A 22,122-nucleotide genomic window follows, 5' to 3' on the forward strand; every position below is an offset into this window, starting at 1 on the left:
TTCGACTTCTGTACTCCTCCCCGACGAGGGGAGTAGCGCTAAATTCGACATGGCCATGTCGAATTAGGCTAGGTGTGGATGGAAATCGACGCTAATAGCTCCAGGAGCTATCCCACAGTGCACCACTCTGTTGACGCTCTGGACAGCAGTAAGAGCTCGGATGTTCTGAACTGCCACACAGGAAAAGCCCCGGGAAAATTTGAATTGGAATTCCTTTTCCTGTCTGGCCAGTTTGAATCTCATTTCCTGTCTGGACATCGTGGCGAGCTCAGCAGCACTGGCAACGATGCAGAGCTCTCCAGCACTGATGGCAGTGCAATCTCAGAATAGAAAGAGGGCCCCAGCATGGACTGATCGGGAAGTCTTGGATCTCATCGCTGTGTGGGGCGATGAGTCCGTGCTTTCCGAGCTGCGATCCAAAAGACGGAATGCAAAGATCTATGAGAAGATCTCTAAAGACATGGCAGAGAGAGGATACAGCCGGGATGTAACGCAGTGCCGCGTGAAAATCAAGGAGCTGAGGCAAGGCTACCAGAAGACCAAAGAGGCAAACGGACGCTCCGGATCCCATCCCCAGACATCCCGTTTCTACGAGGCACTGCATTCCATCCTCGGTGCGGCCGCCACCACTACCCCACCACTGACTGTGGACTCTGAGGATGGGATAGTGTCCACGGCCGGATCCTCAGACATGTTAGCGGACGGGGAAGATGAGGAAGGAGATGAGGAGGACGAGGCAGTCGACAGCGCTCACAACGCTGATTTCCCCGACAGCCAGGATCTCTTCATCACCCTTACAGAGATCCCCTACCAACCCTCCCCAGCCGTTACCCCGGACACAGAATCTGGTGAAGGATCATCCAGTAAGTGTTGTAAACATCTAAACATTTATTTGTAACAGAACATGAATATTAACAATTTAAAAAATGGGTTTCTCATGATTAGTTTGATTAACTTAACGGTTCAGTCATGGGCAGTGCAACTATTTGAAAAAAATCTAGCAATGTCCGGTTTTGCATGATTGTCCTGCCCAAGCCGCTCTACTGTTTTGTCCCTGCTACTGCAGCTACAGTAAGATGCGGTCTATATGTCCGGGGATGGAGCAGAAATCCTCCTGGGACATCTCAAGGAAGCTCTCCTGCAGGTAATTTGAAATCCGCTGCATTAGGTTCTTGGGGAGAGCGGCCTTATTGGGTCCTCCGTAGTAGGACACGTTGCCGCGCCACGAGACTAGCAAGTACTCCGGAATCATTGCTTGGCACAGCATGGCGGCATACGGCCCTGGTCTTTGAAGGCTTTCCCGGAGCATTCTCTGTCTGTCGCTCTCAGAGATCCTCATGAGGGTGATGTCGCTCATGATGACCTGCTTTGAATGAGGTAGGGGAATGTTAGTGTTGGGACTGCTTTACCGTTCCTTTACAGAACTGTAACCGCTGGTTTGCAGCCACGCGGTGGAGGCGGGAGAGGGTCAGCCGAAAGGGATCGTTCCCGGGGACAGCCGCGAGGGTGTGGGACAGGAGCAGACTTCCTGCTTGCCGGATTGCTGGCAGCAGGGACCGACATTGATTTCAATGTGAAATGAGGCCATTGCTAATATTAAAGTTTTAAGCTGCCACGAATCTACGGCTTACCATGTCTGCGTGCAAGAGCAATTCCGTTGTCCTGACAGGGTTCTCAAAAGTGCTCTGCAAAACCCCAGACACTGAATGCGAAGGCCGAGAATTCGACCTTGTGCTGAGTGCGCATGTGATAGGTGCTGTGCATGGTCCTGTTCACAGAGAAAGACTATGTTCTTTGTTCACAAGTACATTTATCTTTCTGAGGAATTCACTCCCTTTTTCCCATTCCCACAGCCACATCTGCGACTGTCTCACAACCTTGCCTGTCATCACACTCCCAGAGGCTAGGGAGGATTAGGCATAAGAAGAAGAGGACACGGGAGGACATGTTCTCAGAGCTTATAGCCTGCTCCCGAGCCCAGGCAGCACAGCAGACCCAGTGGCGGGAGAACTTGTCCCAAATGCACCAAGCCAACATGGATCGGGAGGAGAGGTGGCGTCAGGAAGACCAGCAGGCGACTCAAACCCTGCTTGGACTACTGAGGGAGCAAACGGACACGCTCCGGCGCCTTGTGGATGTTCTGCAGGAACGGAGGCAGGAGGACAGAGCCCCGCTGCAGTCCATCTCTAACCGCCCTCCCCCGCCACCAAGTCCCATACTCCCTTCACCCAAAGTGCACAGAAGGAGAGGCGGCAGAGTCCCTGCTAACTGTCACTCCACCCCTGCAGAGAGCTCGAGCAGCAGAAGGCTCTCATTCCCCAAAGTTTGACAAGTACTTTCCTTCCCGCCTGACACAAGCCCCCGTCCAAGTTTCACTTCCCAGTCCCATGTGTAGTTGATAATAAAAAATATGTTTCTGTTAACTACTGTTTCCATCATGTTCTTTTGGAGGAGGGGGGGAAAGGGGGTTGGTAATTGGACAGGACAGTCACCTTTGGCAGGGTACATAGTCGGGGGCAGGCACAGCAGCAGGGCACATACATAGTGCAGTGATGCAGTGACTAGTTACCCTGGTTAGTCTGGGAGGTTCTTTTCATGTTATGTGGTGGGGGGTGGGTTGCTCTGTGACTCTGTGGCAGGGGAGGGCAGTTAGAGATCTTAAGCGGCGGTCCTTAGGCAGGATCACAGAGCCACACAGCAGGGGATCTGTAACCGTCCCCCCCCTGCCACAAAGTCACATAGACCCCCCCATACACACAGTCCCTATCAGGAGGGGTGACAGGCTCCATTGAAAGAACCATCCCACCGCAGCGGAGCCTGTCAGTCCTTGAGTTTAGAAGCTGCATTCGCGCGACTACACTACACCCGCTCCGCACCACAGTCTGCGTCCCAGTTTTTAAAAATTCCCGCGAAAACAGTATTAAAGAAAACGGTGTGCTTTAACAAAGTACAACTATTTTTATTTTGAAACGTGTGTTGGAAGTGGGGTGAAGGCTTCTCTGTACACAAAATTAGAAAGTCACAGGTTACCCTGCTCACTCAGGAACTTTGCTTTCAAAGCCTCCCGGATGCACAGCGCTTCCCGCTGGTCTCTTCTAATCGCCCGGCTGTCTGGCTGTGAGTAATCAGCAGCCAGGCTAATTTCCTCAACCTCCCACCCCGCCATAAAGGTCTCCCCCTTGCTCTCACAGAGATTGTGGAGCACAAATCATTAGCTTCTCCATCTCCCCTTGAGACGTCCAAAAGCACACTCCACCACCATTCTGCACTTGCTCAGCCGGTAGTTGAAGAGTTCTTTTTCAGTGTCCAGGGCACCTGTATAGGGCTTCATGAGCCAGGGCATTAGCGGGTAGGCTGGGTCCCCGAGGATGACTATAGGCATCTCCACATCCCCAACAGTTATTTTGTGGTCCGGGAAGTAAATACCTTGCTGCAGCCGTCTAAACAGACCAGAGTTCCTGAAAACACGAGCGTCATGAACCTTGCCCGGCCATCCGACATTGATGTTGGTAAAACGTCCCCTGTGGTCCACCAGTGCTTGCAGCACCATGGAAAAGTAGCCCTTTCTGTTAATGTACTGGCTGGCCTGGTGGTCCGGTGCCAGGATAGGGATGTGAGTTCCATCTATGGCCCCACCGCAGTTTGGGAATCCCATCGCTGCGAAGCCATCTATGATCGCCTCCAAGTTTCCCAGGGTCACTACCTTTGGCAGCAGTACATCAACGATTGCCTTGGCTACTTGCATCACAACAACCCCCACGGTAGATTTGCCCACCCCAAACTGGCTCGCGACTGACCGGTAGCAGTCAGGCGTTGCAAGCTTCCAGAGGGCTATGGCCACTCGCTTCTGGACAGTCAGGGCTGGTCGCATCCGGGTGTCATTGCGCTTCAGGGCAGGGGACAGCAACTCACAAAGTTCAAGGAAAGTTCCCTTCCGCATGCGGAAGTTTCGCAGCCACTGTGATTCATCCCAGACCTGCAGCACTATGCAGTCCCACCACTCAGTGCTTGTTTCCCGTGCCCAGAATCGCCGTTCCACGGCATCAACATGACCCATTGCCACCGCGATGTCCTCGGCGCTGGGTCCCCTGCTTTCTGAGAGGTCTGTGCTACTCTCAGACTTCAGGCCATCACCGCGTTGACGTAGCCTCCTCGCCTGACTTTTCTGCATCTGCCTCAGGGCAACCTGTATGATAAGCTGCGAGGCGTTGAGAGCGGCCACAACTGCAGCGATGGTTGCAGCGGGCTCCATGCTCACAGTGCTGTGGCGTCCGCGCTGTCAATGACTTGAAAAGTGCGCGAAATGATTTCCCGCCGGCGCTTTCAGGGAGGGAGGGAGGGCGGGAGTGATGGACGGATGACGACAGTTACCCAAAAGCACCCTGGCCCCTTTTTTTTTTACCCAGAAGGCATTTGCGGCTCCACCCAGAATTCCAATGGGCGGCGGGGACTCCGGGAACTGTGGGATAGCTGCCCTCAGTGCACCGCTTCCAATGTCGACGCTTTCCCCGTTAGTGTGGACTCACAAAGTCGAATTACTGTCCTTAGTGTGGACACACACGTTCGACTTTGCAATATCGATTCAAAATATTCGATTTAAGTAAAATCGAACTACTCTCGTAGTGTAGACAAGGCCTTTCTTTCATGAACAATTTCAAAAGGCCTCAGTTTCGTACCAACGTGGAATTCAAACAAATTCCCGCTGCCTTGAAATGTTTCACAATCTAGAATTCTTGTCTTCCAGCCAGCTCCATACACACAGCTGGGAGCTCTCTCTCTAAACTCCTCTGGTGGCTTTGAAAGCGTCAACCCATGTTCATATCTCCTGGAAAAGATGGCAAGAATTTTACTTGTAACTGAATAAAGATTCATCAGTCCCTTGGAATCAAGATGAAAGTCAGAGAGAGGAGAAAATCCAAACACAATATCCAAAATGCAGTAGGACAAGCAGACCATTTACAGTCTAACCTCACAGCAGCTCCACCGGCCATCTGCAAATGCCAGCAAAGTTGCCCAAGAGATATGGTGAGGGGGCAAAACCTGACCACTGGAAAAGGAGCCTTCTAAAGCTTGACATCAAGATGCTCTAACTGCCATGCTGAAGAGGAGGAAAAGTGATAGGTGTGATAGCACATTTCACTCCAGCTTTTTATCATCATTTTTCTTGAAGTCTTCCTCACACCGATACATAAGGGACCTAGATTTTGGAACAGTGAATCACTGTGACTGCGAAGACTAATTCAAATAGATCAGTGTTTCCCAAACTTGGGATGCTGCTTGTGTAGGGAAAGCCCCTAGTGGTCCAGGCCGGTTTGTTTACCTGCCACGTCCGCAGGTTCGGCCGATCGCAGCTCCCACTGGCCATGGTTCGCTGCTCCAGGCCAATGGGAGCTGCTGGAAGCGGCGCGGGCTGAGGGACGTACTGGCCGCCACTTCCAGCAGCTCCCATTGGCCTGGAGCAGCGAACTGCGGCCAGTGGGAGCCGCGATCGGCCGGACCTGCGGACACAGCAGGTAAACAAACCGGCCCGCCCGCCGGGGGCTTTCCCTACATAAGCAGCGGCCCCAGTTTGAGAACCACTGTCCTAGAGACAATGTTCATATATATCGCATGTTAATGGAACACTAGGCTAGGGATGTGTATACATGTTGCCTTTGGCTTGACACATCCCCATGGAGATGGAAGAGGCTGCGTCTGATCACAGAAGTTATCCAGTGAGGAAAGCCTGACCCCAGGTGAAACTGGAGTGATCTGTGTACCACCCTATGGGAACAGAGGCTCCAAGGAGGTTGGGTGGAACAAGGAATCAAGGGGGAGTCCCGGTCCCTCCCCCACCTCTCTGCTAATGAGACCTTGGGGCAATTGGTTGTCCTCAACCTGCCCCCCCACCCCTTTCCGCAGGTTCAAAGCACAGGCAGAGCGCTGAAAGCAGAGGAGAGGAGTCTCCTTCCCTCAGTGCCAATGCCATGGCATGCAGGCACAGTCAGGAGTGATTGCAGGAGAGCCGTGCTCAGCTCCTGCGGCCCTGCTGGGTGTGTGGGAGAGACACCGCAGGTGGAGCTGGGTCAGGCCCAGAGAACTCGAAAGCCGGTCTCTCTCTCACCAGCAGAAGTTGGTCCAATAACAGCTTGTCTCTCCGGTGATTTTAACGGCTGTTGGCACTGGGGTGAGACACGGATTTTCATAAATTCATAGATTCCAAGGCCAGAAAGATCCATTGGGATCACTAAATCTGACCTCATTTTGTGTCAAGACTTACGTTTTGAACTCCTTACACTAGGTTTTGATACTAAAACAGCCCCAAGGAGGGACATGATTGAGGCAAGAGAGCCTGGCATGGAGAGTCTTTGGGGTACCGGAGAGGAGGAAAACTGGGGCCGGATGCTCAGGGCCCCCCATGGTAAGAGGGGGCAATCAGAAGGCAGCCGCCCCGGTGCACATCAACAGAGTGGACAAAAACAGCTCAGAGCCGTCTGTTTCCTTGATGCTCAGTTAGTCTAGTTTAGTAACTCTGTTAAGTGACTTCATGTCTGAAAGGTAGCACTGGATTGGGCATTGTAGGGCCTACTGGAGCCAGCCAAGCAGACGCCTATTTATAAAAATGCACTTCCCTTGCCACATTTATTTTTCTTAAACCAAACAGATGCAGACAGATTTAATTACCATTGCAGCTGTACTCTGGACTACAGGCAATTCAAATATATTTTTTCTAACGCCGTCTGCTGCCAGCAGGGAACAATCTCCAAAATACAAAGCAAAGGAGCAAAGACATTTACCAAAGCTTCCTTTCTTTGTGAAGTGAACTAACGAAACTGAAGCGAACACTAAACAGTAACCCTTAGGCAGGGCTATGTTTTATAGCAGCATTTTAAATTTCCTAAATAGCATGGACAGGTGACAAGGAATTGTTTTTTTGCATGTGCTACACAGGTGCTTATTATTCAGACCAAAGAAGGTTTTTTTCAGTTAGCTGGTCACTATCACACCTTAATTTATCCTGGATTGACAGATGTGAGGGAAAACAGCGTTATCACACCACTGTTACTTTATCTCGCACATTATTCATTTTTAAGAGAAAACCTTTTGTAGCATCATAATTCAAAGCACTAAATCCTTCAGGCGGTGGGAAGAAAAGCTAGCTTTCGAACTCCAAGCCTGACCCTGCAAGGAGCCAAGCACTGGAGTTGGGGGTGCCTGGCACTTTGCAGAATTGGGACCCAGCTCAGCTCGTGATTGGATGACTCTTCTTCAGAGCGACATGGCCAGCACTACATGTAAGAGAAGAGCTGGAGTAAACAGCAGCTTGGGGACAATGTAAGCCGTTCGCTGGACTACGCGCATTAGGTATAAGGCAGGTCAGGCAGAGATGCTCCTCACATCCACTTCACTTCTACCTGGCCTTTTGGCTCAGATCTTGTCATTTAATATCTGACAAGTCCTGTAAGGGTGAAGGTGAAGCTACATCCCAGGCCTGACAGGGACACTCTGCCCATCTGGAGTGTCTATGAACCAATGAAGGATTTGCCTTTCGTGAGTCTGCAGCGAAAAGATGGGCACGTGGAGGAGGACTGGGAATAAGGAGATCTGAACTTAATTCCTCTCTCAGATCCTGTGTGACCTGGGGCAAGTCACAATCTCTCTGTGCTTCAGTTTCCCATCTAAAATGGGGCTAATAATACTTGCATGCCTCACAGAGGTGTGGAGACATTTGCAAGGCACACTGGCAATGGTATGGTCCATACCTACATAGATAGCCTAAAAAATAAGCTGTATAAATTCTCCCTTTACTTTGTTCCCATTAAAGATGTTGCCGGCTGTGCTCTTGTATAGAGGGAAAATATCCCCTCAGTCTAGGGTGACCAGATGTCCCGATTTTATAGGGACAGTCCCGATTTTGGGGTCTTTTTCTTATATAGGCTCCTATTACCCCCCACCCCCGTCCTGATTTTTCACACTTGCTGTCTGGTCACCCTACCTCAGTCTCATCACATAGCAGAGCCAATATAGCTAGCCGAGCTAGCAATCAAACCCAAATTTATATAATACTGCAGCAGGATCTATAGGTTATAGAGCAGGGGTAGGCAACCTATGGCACGGGTGCCGAAGGCGGCACGCGAGCTGATTTTCAGTGGCACTCACACTGCCCGGCTCCTGGCCGGGGGGCTCTGCATTTTAATTTAATTTTAAATGAAGTTTCTTAAACATTTTAAAAACCGTATTTACTTTACATACAACAATAGTTTTGTTATATATTATAGACTTATAGAAAGAGACCTTCTAAAAACGTGAAAATGTATTCTGGGCACACGAAACCTTAAATTGGAGTTAATTATTAATAAATGAAGACTCGGCACCCCACTTCTGAAAGGTTGCCGACCCCTGTTATAGAGTTTGGAAGAAGGAAACCAAAGTTAACTAAAAGACGGGCAGGAGAGGGAAATAAATCAGCTGTTTCCCACAGAGTAAGCAATAAAAGTTTCAGAATGCAGGCTGTAAAGAAGAGAAGGAAAAAAAGAAGGTATGCCAGGATCACTGTTTGTTTATTGAGTAGTAATGTATTTTGCCTACAGCAAATAAACAGCAATGCAAGCGCAATGAAGAACAGCAAGTAAAATTAGATTGTAGCTTTTTGAGTGTGACAAATAGGCCTCCCCGACAAGTTTTGCTCATTAAATCGTGAGTTTATTTTAGTAATCCATCTAGAATCACTTTTGCTAAAGCGACAGCATGCTCTGTTCCACAATCGGTAACTCTATAGGGTTCAGTTTCAAAAAAATTGACCCAAACCTACAACCTCAAGCGGTCTGCCAGTTTTATTGTCTTGGTTCACAAAGCGTTCCTGGTCTCCCCAACATGCGCACACATGGAGGTGCTCAATAAAGAAGTCAAATTCAAAAGGGAGCAATGCATTTTTTATAAAGCTGACAAGTAATTCCTGCCTCCACGGTTATTAAGGAGTGTGCGTTTGAAATATACCATGTGCATTTTAGGGCCTGATCCTGTAGGAGGCAGAATACCTTTAACTCCAGCTGCAGTCGATGGAAAGGCCCTGCTTGCTTCCACCAGGCAATCAGCATCCTCAGTTTGCTACAGCCTCGATTTATACTGATGGCATTAGCGTCTTTCAGTGCTGCCTGCTTCACAAAACAGGGAATGGTCACACGTGCCTTGAACCAGTACAGAGTGCCAGTGACCGTACCACACTTGCATGGACAGCGAACATTTCAAAATAGGGTCTGCATTCGTTCCCCTGCATTGGGGTCACAGAGAAATCAGATGTGTCATGCACACGGACACACGTGCGTGTACACACCCATGCAGAGAACTAGACGGACACTCTAAAGTTAAAAAGAGAGATACTCCTGTTCTCGGGTGAGGGGTGTCTAGTGGTTGATTTATTGGACGCGCTCACTCGTGGAATTATGGAAATGAGACTTATCTCTCACCAACAAAAGCCAAACACCCACCAGAGACAAACCAATCCTCTACAAACTCCAGTAGTCTGAGAGCAGCCTTCAGGGCAGGGCCAAGTGGGTAAAATAAGGCCTCTAGTTATTTAAATGCAAGTCTCCAGGATTCTCTTGCTTAGGTCTCAAACAGTGGGGCTGAGATGTGGAATTTGTGTATGGGCTCTGGAGTGGAGGGTAAGCTGGTGGCAGGATACAGCAGAGAAATACAGTATCTGTCAACAAGGTTTCTTCTTCAACAATTATTTTCCTTATGCTAAGTTGAGGTCACAGGAGGAAATGAAAAATCCCAGCATGGGGTTCAGTCCAGGCCCAGAACACTTGGGGATGCAGCCTGGGGCAATCTCGTTACTGTCTCCCAAACAGCACTCCAGCAGCATTTTCCCTGAACACCTGTGCTAGTGGAGGAAGAAGCTAAGGGATCTTCACCCCGCAGAGAGAACCACGTTAGTACACCTGCCTGGCCTTCTCACCCAGCTCCTGCAATCAAAGCTGTGTTGTTCCCATCCTGCAGCTTTTTTCCCCCAGCCAAACACTGAGGCCAGGGCTACAGCAGAAACTTTTGCTAGGAGAACAATGTTGGCTAGGAGCGTAATTTTTGTCACATTTCAATACTGGCAAACGCCCTAGTGTCAACTCAGTTATACTGGCATAAATGTGCTGCTAGTGGTGAAGCTTATTTTGCTAGGGGAGCTGGTATAACCACTGGCTAAGCTGTGTCTGCACTAGGGGTTTGCTGTTATAGCCGTACCAGGATAACTATACCAGAAAACCTTTGGAGTGTAGACCTGGCCTAAGTCACCTGTATTTACACATCCTCCCTTGTCAAGTTTCAGAACCATGTTGGTATCAATGCATCCTGGGAAAGGATTGACTGCTATCCCATACTGCCTCAGCTCTTGCTGCTGGCACAGTGGCTTGTGGGTATTTTGCCTTCTCCATACAGCCACCAAAAATTTCTTACACAGATGCTAGGGTCCTCTGCCCTCCTGAGGCATTGTGGGGAATCTTCCCCAGATGGACTCCTGCTGAGCTGTTGTGACCTCTGTCTCAAAGGGTTTTATGCCAGACACCTCAGAGAGCTAACAGGGCAGAGATACTGGCAGGAGCAGGGCCGGCCCACAACATTTTGGCCCCTGAGGCGGGGAGCTCAAATGACGCCTCCATGCCCCCTCGCTTGGGCCAAAACTTCGAAAGGTCTCAATTCTGCCTTCTTCCTGTTCTACTCCTCTCATGGTACTGCTCTGCTACCTACGCCAATAAAGGAGAACAAACAACTTTAAATGCCTTGTTCAAAAATTTTAAGTAACACTTAACTTTCAAACGCCTGAACAGAAATGTAACTTTTCTTGTCTGCATAGTAAACACTGGCATTTTTCTCTGTTTGAATAATCAAAGTGGTGCTTTCCCTGCCTTCTTGGTTGCAAAGATTTGAACTGCTTCCTGAAGGTCCACAGTCTGGGCCAGCTCATGCTCTATTGAGATGGTTGCAAGGCCGACCAGCCTCTCCTGTGTCATTGTGGAGGGTAGATGTGTTTTTATTAACTTCAGCTTGGAGAAGCTGTGTTCTCCACTGGCAACTGTTACAGGAAGTGTTAGAAGTATGCGCAGAGCAACAAAAGCATTTGGAAAGAGGGTGGTCATCTTATTTGTGCACATATATTCCAGAACAGCCTTTGGAATTCATCCTGCTGAAATGTATCTTGAAAGGGCTTTCAGTTCATCCCGTAAATCACTTGCATCAATATCGTGCCTGTTATCATGTGTCAACACTGTCTCTAGTGCCCAGCATTGCTGGTGTAGGTCTTCTTCAGGTATAGTGAAGAGTTTTGGAATATCCCATCGTGTGGCACTCAGCGGTTTCAGTGTCAGAGAGGATGTTCCCAGATGTTGCTTCAAAGTTTGCCATTGATGAGTTGATGCAGAGAAAAATACATAGATGCTTTGAATTACATTAAAAAATTCAGCAGCCTCACAAGAGGCTGATGCTGCATCACTGACCACCAAGTTCAAAGAATGAGAACTGCATGGGACAAAAAAAAGCTCGAGGGTTTAACTCTCGGATCCGTGTCTGCACTCCTCTGTTCTTTCCTCTCATGTTGGCACCATTATCGTAGCCCTGACCTCTCATGTCAGCTATTGCAATTCCTGTATCTTCCAGCTTTTTAAGAAGCACATTTGTCATACCAGCTTCTGTAGTATCATCAATGTCAATAAATTCTAGAAAATGCTCTCTGACAGTCACCATTGCAGGGACATTTTCACTAGGTTCTGTTGTTGTTACAAAACGCACAATTAAAGTAATTTGTTCTGTATGGCTAATGTCAGGTGTGCAGTCCAGAATAACAGAGTGATATCTTGCTGACTTCAGATCTGCCACAATCTTCTGTTTGACTTTTGTTTCCAGTAACTGTATGATCTCATTTTGAATTGTTTTTCCAAGGTAGTGGTGTATGTACATTTCTTGGGTGGTGACTCTTCTCAGATGCTCCTGGAGCACAGCATCAAACTCAGCCATCAGCTCCACAATTTTAAGGAAGTTTCCATTGTTTGGCACATACAGTTGATCTGAAGTGCCACGCAGTGCTAGGTTTTGGGTAGCAAGCATTCTCACAATAGCAATGAGCCTTTTCAGAACATTTTACCAGTAAAGAGACTCTGATGCAATCTTCCCTTGATGGTGGTCATCTATGGTGGCCTTTAACCTTAGTCTCATCTCAAGCTCTTTCCACCTATGGAATGCTCTCTGGTGATTTGCTGCCTTCTCGTGGCATGCCAGATTTCTAGCCAGATTTTTCCAGTCCTTTGTTCTTGTAGAACCCAATATGGCTGGAACATTAGACTGGAAGAGTTTGCAACAAAAACAGTATGCAGCATTCTGGGTTTTTGAGTGCATAAGCCATGGCCTCTCCACTTTGTCACCATTGGGGATTTCACGCCAGTAATGTGATGGATGGAAACTTCTATTTTCATTGTCTTTGGGGAGCATGAAGTTTTTTACTTGCTGTGTCCCATGCAGTACAAGGAAGTCCCTCAGGCTACTGCTCAAATGGGTCCACAGTCATGGATCATCTAGACTTAAGGAACTAAACTCTGCAGCAGCTGTTTCTTGCGCCTCCACCACACTCTTCTCTGATCTACACTTTTCTTCAGGAATGTGCATGGTTACATCCATTTGAGATGGAGATATGGATGCTGCAGTAGCTGCCAGGTCACCTGCACTCTGACTAACTGGAAGATCAGGCATCTCCTCACCCCTCACATCCTCACTGGGGCCGGAAGGCTCACCGTGAACATTTGTGTCTATGTATCTCAGGAGAGCTCCTTCCTGCTTAGATAGAAAAGCTTCCTTTGCTTGCTTGCTTTTTCTGAATGCTGCCCCAGAGGGGCGTTTTCTTCTTTCACTCATGACTGCTGTTCTGTGCCAGCTATAGTGGCTCTCAACACTCAATTGAAGGGGACAAATAAGCAAGTTGGTAGCAGGGCCTGAGTGAGGGAAGATATCAGCGTCTTAAGGGCCTACCTGGCTCCTACTACTTCAGTTGACTGCCTGTTTGCCTCAAGTGGGTTCAGGGAAGCAGCAGGAAACAGGAAGCTCCCTGAGAAGCTGGTGTTAATCAGTCCAGGCTCCTGGGGGTGCTGGAGAGGTACATAAGAGGCGCCTCCTCCTCTCTCTCCCTGCAGCTCCTGCTGCTTTCTGTTATTCCCTCTCTCCTTTTCTCCTGCATGCCTGTTATGTGTCTTGTGCCCTCCTTCCTCCAGCACAGCACTCCACCATCTCTGTGCATCTAGAGCAGAGAGAATACATATGCACCAGCAGCGGACACAATTTCTACACTCGGGGTCCTAGTGGCGCCTCCCCCCCAAAACACACACACAGTCTGGCACCTCAGTTCGCCTCATGGTAAGGCCAGCCCTGGGCAGGAGACAAGACAGTCCAAGGGGGAGCCTTAGAAGGAGGTGGATGTACCTGAAGAGGCTTAATTCCTTTCTCCATATCTGAGCTGAAGCAGAGGAGAGACTGGGTCAGGACCACATCTACCTACAGGTGCCCAGGTCTAAAGCCTTCCTACCATTAATACGAGTACTAAGCTCACTCCTCTACTGCTCAGAGGGTAACAGAGCATGGGCCACATCTGCCCTCTGCAAGGTGTCAAATAAGGCTCCTAATATGAGGCTGATGGAGAGTTTCATGTCCCCCTGCTTGAACGAGCTCTGACTCTGCAGGTTCTATCTGTGTCAAGGAGGTGACAGATCAGCCCGGGGGGAAGGGGAAAGGACCTTTTGGCAACTGATTTACAAATGAATTTTCCTGTAGATTTGGTCAGCGGCTGCACACAAAGGTAGCCTGTAATACATGACAATTCCAGCCTTCGTTCTATCCCATTTGCAAAGTCAGCCCCACAGATTCCCTGACACTACGTGTCGTTGACACTGGGCTGGTCTACACTTAGTCCGGACTTCGGACTAAGGTACGCAAATTCAGCTACGTTAATAACGTAGCTGAATTCGAAGTACCTTACTCCGGACTTACCGCGGTCCAGACGCGGCCGGAAGTCTCCCCCCGTCGACGCCGCGTACTCCTCTCGGCGAGCTGGAGTACCGGCGTCGATTGTGAGCACTTCCTGGATCGATCCCAGAACATCGATGGCGTGCCTCCGGACCAGCCGGTAAGTGAAGACTAGGCCACTGTAACTACACAACTCCAAGCTGATTAGATTAGTTTTTGGGGTAAGTTGATCCTTTAAAATGCTCTAAATCTGAATGGTTCATAGATATGCTAATGCAAGCGAACTTCGTGATTCTAATTAGCATCATGAATCCAATTTTACTGATAATGATTCGTTTACTTCATTACTGTTTGTTATTTGTATTACAGTTGTGCCAAGGCCAGGGGGCTGGTGCCCATTGTGCCAGGGTTTGTACAAACGTCCTTTAAAAATAAAAAAGTCATTTTCAGTTATTTATTGAATATATTTCGTTAAATGGAAATATCAAGTTCCTGCAGGGAGGGGAGGACAGGAACATCTACATGTATTTAATTAACTAGGGACATTTGCTGTTGCTCTGCAGTTGGCTCTGAGAAGGAAAAGGTATTGAAGTGACACAGGTAGCTGGATCAGACTGTTCAAACACTGGGTTAGCAATTTTACCCACAGTGCAAATGGGCAGGCTGGCCTGACAGCTAGTGCACCGGGAGATACTATATCCAACATGCTGAGCATTCAGGAGAGTAGAACATGGAGCGTCAAAAAACTGACGCTCTCTCTCTGCAGCAGGAGCACCCTTTTCCAGCCCAGGTTGTGCGTGCAAGGAAAGTGAGAGCAACTCTGATAAACATAGGGCAGTTGCGGAGATGGGATCCTACTGCAAACCATGCTAATAGCTCAAATCTCCATCTGCCGGAAAGGGCGGCCCTCCTCCTGTTATGTGTTCTTTGTCTGCAAGGGCGGGACAGAAAGGGCCTGAACTCCGGGTGCTTGGACCCACCTGCAGCAAGAGATGCATCTCTGAAAATGACCAGCCTCTGTGTCGACAGGAACAGCAGCAATTGTTTCATCCATGTGCTCCCCCACCCCCAATTTCTAAAGAACAATATGCTGGTCTCCACATAACAGTAGGGGGAGGGGGCAAAGAAGGGATGCAGGGAAGCAGAAGTGTAAGCAGAGTCAGAATGAGCTCTACCCTGACATCTGGTGGTGAGCTGGGGAAAAGGACTTCAGGGGCTGATCTAGTTTCAGGGGCACACCCACCCTGCCTAGCATGATGGGACTGTTGGCCCAAATGGTCAATTTGGCTGCTGTGGGATCCCCAGACTCTTTGTTATTGGGGCAGGAGTATTAAAGTGTTGTTATCCTGGTTGTTTGAATCAAAGACAGTAGAACTGTACTTGGCATTTTATGATGGAGGGACTCGCCCTCAACTAAGTAGCACTCGCTAGACAAGGGACATGGGTTCCAAAGCCCAGTGAATTGAGAGAGAGAGAGGCTGGGACAGGTATGGGCAACTGAGGGCCCCAAACACCACTTTGACCTCTCCATGGTGTAATAATAGAGCTAAATTTGACTCAGTTAGGAGTCTTGTTACATACTGCAGAGCAGAAGACACAGATTCTGAGGTCTAAGCATTAGACCTACTTTGGACTAGTGGTTCCGAGTGCGCCAGCACTGAGGCCCCCTACTAACAGCTGACATCACCGAGAGCTGAAATCACTAAAGAGCTGAAGTTACTAAGAGCAGAAATCACTGAGAGCTGTGTTTAGGGAAGACAAGTTGGGTGCTAGCAGGATGGCTAGCAGAGAGGAGCGGCTAGCGGAGAGGAGTGGATAGCAGGGCGGCTGGCAGAGAGGTGCAGCTGGTGGTGAAGACTGCAGCAGAGCCCCGTGGAGAGGCGTGGCAATCGGCCATCAACCCGAGCAGCGGAGCATGTAAGATGCCCCCCGTATCTCCCCACTTCCACCCAGGCTGGGAGGTAAACTCTGCAGATAAGCTTCTGAACTCTGGGGGCTGCACTGACCAAGGACAGAAACTGTGGGTGGGGGTGACTGTTGGGTTGCTGGACTTAAGACCCTGAGGGGAAAAGGACACTGCCAAACTTACTTGAGGGTGGGTCTTTTGCTCATGGTTTGTGTTATGAATCCTGTTTGTGGTGTTTCCCCAGCATAATGCCACATTGTTTCCCTCCTTTATTAAAAGGCCTTTGCTACACTCAGTCTCTGTGCTTGCAAGAGGGGAAGTATTGCGTCTTAGAGGCGCCCACGGGGGTGGTATGTAATTGTCCCAGGTCACTGGGTAGGGGCTCGAGCCGGTTTTGCATTGTGTTATTGAAACAGAACCCCTAGATACTGAACCCGGCCCTTGTTGCGGCCAACTCTGATGGGCAGAAGGGTTACAGAAGAGAAGAGCAGTTTCCTTTAAGGGAGATTTGAGAAGGATGTGTTGGAAAGGGGACACGTGTGGTTGACACAAGGTGAACCAGACCTCTATCTAGCTCCAGAAAGTGCATGGTCTCTTGCTGACTTCATAGGAACATAGAATCATAAAATATCAGGGTTGGAAGGGACCTCAGGAGGTCATCTAGCTCATGGCAGGACCAACACCAACTAAATCAACCAATCCCCAACTAAATCAGACTTAGGCTTCTCTATAATCAAGGAACCACAGATGTCCCAACACCACTTCAGCCCCACTGCACGTTGGACCAAAGGCTATGCGTCCTCTGCCTAAAGAGTAGGTGAGGCGGGCACAAGAGGGAAAAGAGAAAGGAGCCAGAATGAGGCTGTAGAGAATAGGAAAGAAAGGAGGACAATGGGGGTACACAGGAAGGAAAAGGGGTAGGAAAGTCAGGACAGGGGAAAGAAACCCAACAGGAATAAAGGAGCTGTTCCCCCCCTTCTACTCACATCCTACCCTACGTTTCCTTTGGAAGCATCCCAAAAATCCTCTCCCAGCCAGTGCAGCCCCATTCCCATGTTCCCAGCAAGCTCAGCCATCCTTCCCAGAGGCAGCATTTCCACTCAGTCACTAACGAACTGCTGCCGCCTGCTAGCAGCATTGCCAACTCCTAAACAGCTGGAAGACGGTGCAGTGCTGGAAAGGCGCTCACCTGCCAATCTGCATCCAGGCCTCTCCCTGGCGTGCAGTTCCAGCAGCCGAGTGGAGGGCAGCGAAGTGGGATCGCACAGCTGTGAGAAAACCGCATCCAATTCCCTGCTCCACAAGTTGCACTTACATAATGGAAAGTGGCAAGCGGCTTGCACACAGCAGCCCCTGAGAACAGTATTTTATAATAGCCTTGCCAGTAAAATCTATTGCTACCAAGGCAAATTACAAAGAGCCCAGGGACTGAACCATGCAGCGAGACAGACTATTCTGAATCCTAGATTCCAGGATTTAGATGCAAGAAGAAGTGAAAACATTGGCAGGAATTTTCAGACAGGGTCTGACTTGATTGAATACATTCCCAAAAGCCTATGTAAGCTTTGTTTGTTCCATTTAGGACAGGTTCTGTAAACGATGCAATCCTATGTAAATCACACGTTGGCTCAATTTTATTTTTAAATGTGGAAAAAAATCCAGGAGGATCATACAGGGAAAAAGCATGGAGCTGCTCCTACAAACTCCAAAACCGGTCCTTTACCAAACGAAGACCTAACCCTGTTCTTTTGACTTCCCCAGTCAGTTCCAGTTGGAAGGCAAACATCTAAGCAGCCCTGATTAGCCCGTCTGAATGATTATAAGTGGAGCATTAATCTCTGATGTGAATATTGAGCCGAACTGGGGTGTTGCAGCTTCCCTCGTTGAAGCTGGCGCAGCTGACTACCAATGAGAAGGGGCCATTGGTATAGCTGGCTGCAGGACGACAATTCTGTTTGGCAGCAACTTCTGAAGTTTTGACATTTGTTTTCGTTCCACGCTGGAACAACCCCAAAACCTTTGGGAAGTTTCTGGGGACAGGGAGTCATGTCCTAGTGCCCACTTTTGGATCGGGGTGTGTGCTCCCATTCATCCTGCGGACTGGGGCCCCGCCTGGAATGTAGCCAAGCCAGGTTCAAATCCTGGCTCTGACTGATTCAGACCAGAGCTTTTCGTCCCAGATCACTCTGAATCAGGTAGGGCGGGCATTTGAACTGGGTTTCTCACATGCCAGGCCAGTGCCCTACTCGCCTGGCTAGAGAGTGTGAGAAATCTCTCGCTAAAAAACAAACAAACAAACAAACCACAAAGAACCCCTTCCCGATGAAACCGACACATCTTGGGGAAGGAGTTCCAACCAGCTGTAGCCACCTGTGATTTGTCCAAACCAAGGATCTACAAGATGCAGAGGGCACATTGTCAGCCATGTCCTCAAGAGCGGAATTATATAATAATAATTAAAGGAGATATCCCATTTCCTAGAACTGGAAGGGACCCTGAAAGGTCATCAAGTCCAGCCCCCTGCCTTCACTAGCAGGACCAAGTACTGATTTTGCCCCAGATCCCAAAGTGGCCCCCTCAAGGATTGAATTTATAACCCTGGGTTTAGCAGGCCAATGCTCAAACCACTGAACTATTCCTTCCCCCCTAATTCAGCAGGTCCCCAACCTCTTCACAGAAATACGGCTCCACTGTCGGGGGCAGGAGGGGCACTTCAGGATCATTCTCAATCAAGGACATAAGGGCGCCCCGACAATAAAGATTTAAGGCTTTAGCAGTTCCAGACCAAGTCACTGATTCAAAGCCTCACTGGCCCCCTGTCAATCTCAGTTCAAGAAATCACAACCCACCAGTCCAGACTGGCAGAACTATAGGACCAGGAAATAAAGGTGTATAAGTACCAAACCACACACAGTCAGAAAGCCACAGCTTAGCTTCAGCCTTACCTCCTATTCTTGCATTATACGCGATGCCCACGATACAATTAGAGTTGTTTGCTTTAGCTGCAACTTGTCCAGCACAGCGGGTGCCGTGTCTGAAAAGAGAATTTACAGTCAGGCTACATTTCCATGTAAATAATTGACAGCACAGTCACACACACATGTGGACCAAGCGTGTGTATGTATTGTATGTGACACCCAGCACCATGACGCCATTGCTAACAGTCATGTTGTTGCTTAAGCTATTTGCAATGTTGTATCCCATCATGTCTCCCTCTCTCATTCTACAGTGATGTCATAATGCTCCATCTGCGACATCTCCATCCCTCCTCGGGTGAGCTCATAAACCCAGGCTGAAGACTTCCGCAGCAGACGAAACTGACTCGAGAGTGCGGAAGCTTTTTATTAAAAAAAAAACCACAATAATGGCCAGGGGAATAGAGGTAATTAGGGGCCAAGTAAATTGCTTTTTTGTATTAATGTTTCCTTTTCAAATGTGCCGCCATGTGGAAGTCCCACTTTAATTTAGGTTGAAAATGTGTGACAACGTTTTGACATCTAATCCACTAAATTGAAAACGTGCTTAGAGGCTTGGCATTATTAAGGGAATTCACAGATGGTGATCCTTAAAAAGAGTTTTTGGTTAGTCCTTTTAGACTAGAGGACACATTTCCAGTCAGCTGTTCAAGGACTCCGCCACACGACTCCCGTTAGCAGCAGAAGAAGTCACATGAACATTAAACCCCTGAACATTCACCCCCTTTCTGTTCACAAATTGGCCTTTAGAAGATTCCCCCTGTACGTGGCCCACTGTGCACAGGGCGGAGAATAGACTCATTTGTCTTAAATGGTAGAGCTGTTCATTTTAGAAAGACATTTTGGGACACAGGGCATGAAAAGTCTATTGGCATTTGTTTGATAGAAAGTTACTTGGCAACTGGTGTTTCCATGAAGAGAGCTATGCTGTATGGTCGCAGATGTGTATACGTCACATTAGGAGGACAGAATTACATTCAAATAAGGAGTGCGGGGCGGGGCGGGGAGTTGAGCTGACAGAGCACGGACAATTGCTATAAAAAAAAGTGTGTGATTTTATATAATCAGTGCTGTGGCCTCACCAGGATACCTGCCACCTTGTCTCAAAAAAGGATATTGCAGAGCTGGAAGGGATTTAGAAAGGCAACAAATAAGAGGGGACTTGATAAAAATATATAAAATAATGAATGGTCTAGGGATGGTAAGCTTCTGTTCTCCCAGTCTCAAAGCGCAAGAACAAGGGGGCAATCAATAAAAAGGGGGCAAATTCAAAACCAATAAAAGGAAATACTTTTTCACAAAAAGGAAGTGGCTGAGGCCAAGAATCTGACAAGATTCAGAAAGGGACTTTACATGGTTATCAAGAATTTCCAGACTCATCCTAATTAACAATAAGAATTTTGGAAGGGATATTAAATCTCATGCTTCAGGGTTTAAGCAAATCTTTATTAGAGGTCAGTATGAAGAAGGCAGATGATCCAACATCTCCCTATTAGAGAGTTCTAACACCCTCTTCAGAAACAGGACTCTGGACTAGATGGCCCAGGGGCCTGATCCAGTCGGGCACATCCCATGTTCTTAAGAAATGGGCAAGGAAGGACAGTGTGTTGTTATCAGAAGACGGTGGGCAACATTAAACTGATGCCTACATGTCACACGTCTTCCCCCTTGGAGAGGGAACTGCTCCAGCTCACCTGTGTCTCATTCACAGCCTTAGTGGGGCTTGATAGAGGACAGGTGTTACCTTATGAAGAGCCAGAGAGGAACAAGAAACAGAGAGAGGAAGCTCAGGAAACTGCAGAGAGCGAGAAAGGCTCCTGCAAAGAAGTCCCTGACACCAGGGCAGTTTGGAAGCCAGAGCCAGAAGGCTGAGCTCCAGCCAGATAATGCCTAGGAGTGATGGCTGAATCACAGGAGGGTCTGAGGCCCCTTGGGAAGGAGGAGATGGGTTGGGCCTAGTTTAAAACTGGGGTAAACTACCAGGGGAAAGACACCATTGAGTTCTGTTTGTGACAGACTTTGCTACCAGCCAGAGCGGAACTGGTGAAGGGTGGATCGAAGGGACCAGGGAGAACAGCAGCACAAGCCGAAGGAGGGCTGTGGGATTCCCTTCATCAAGAAGGAAAGGTTTATGCCTCGGGGGGGGGGCACTGGAGATAGGATGACCAGACAGCAAGTGTGAAAAATCAGGGCGGGGGTGGAGGGTAATAGGTGCCTATAGCAGAAAAAGCCCCAAATATCGGGACTATCCCTATAAAATAGGGACATCTGATCACCCTAACTGGAGACCATGTGCAAGATGAAATAAGCTAGACCCCAACTCAAGTAATTCTACTTTCAAATATTCATAGCCTACTAAAATGATTTACAGAGTGTCACTGTTGTGTCACATTTATCGTGTTGGACGGTAGTGCACATATTGGTTTAATGGATGAAGCACAGGACTGGGAACCAGGAACTCCTGAGTTCTAATCCTAGCTCTGACCAGTACCTTTGCAGGAATCACCCTCTCTTGCCTCACCTTTCCCATCTATGAAATCCCAATAATACTAATGCTTCCTGTACTATTAACCCGCCCTTCTGGGAGGAAGCAACTGTAAGAATCAGGCGTTTAAATATCGGTGAAGTGCTTGGCAAGTACCACACAATTTAAGGGCTAGGCGCATTATAAGGAATACAACATACTTATTCTCGTTGCTGGCATCGTAGCGTGGACTTGGATCACAGTCATTGTCATTGACATCATAGCTTGCCTGAGGATCCTAAAAACATTTCACTTTGGTTAGAGAGCACAGACCGGACCTAATTCCTTGTTTCTCTAAGTGGGCTTTAACACAGCAAGTGTAACAGGAAGAGATCACCCAAGCAAGGCATGGCTCCCCTTGGAATTTACATTTAATAAGCAACCATAACATTAACTTGGGAAGACGTTGCTGCTTTGGAGGGGAGAAGTAAGGTAAATGGAGCTGCACTCGTTGCTGGGATCTGATAGACAGTGACATCTCATCGTTCAGCGGTAGTTCAGGCATAACTGGGATGCCAGGCTCATTCATTGCAGAATGCCCTTTCCCTCAGGTTATAAGCTTTGTCTCACCACTGACAAGAAAGTGGTTCAATATTTTCTGCTTTTCCAATTATGCCCTTCCGGGAAGCTATAAAGTGTTCACTCTACAAATAAAATGAAATGCTTAAATGAAAAGCCTGTGAGCCGGGTAAGATGCTACATTAGCACTAATCGAGCACTCCAGGGGCTGGGGCTGGGGA

General features: G+C 48.4%; 1 protein-coding gene across 1 annotated transcript in view; it reads right to left on the reverse strand.

Annotated features, from left to right (window-relative positions):
- PCSK6 (proprotein convertase subtilisin/kexin type 6) overlaps positions 1–22,122 on the reverse strand; it is a 106,295-nt gene that overhangs the window by 62,550 nt on the left and 21,623 nt on the right. Inside the window, exons 4-5 of the mRNA XM_034784903.1 lie at positions 21,544–21,620; positions 18,829–18,917 (exon numbers count right to left, since the gene is read on the reverse strand). Of these exons, the coding sequence (XP_034640794.1) occupies positions 18,829–18,917; positions 21,544–21,620 (166 nt within the window). The remainder of the gene's footprint in view (positions 1–18,828; positions 18,918–21,543; positions 21,621–22,122) is intronic.

Source organism: Trachemys scripta, chromosome 10 (assembly GCF_013100865.1).
Source record: "Trachemys scripta elegans isolate TJP31775 chromosome 10, CAS_Tse_1.0, whole genome shotgun sequence".
Lineage (NCBI taxonomy): Eukaryota > Metazoa > Chordata > Testudines > Emydidae > Trachemys > Trachemys scripta.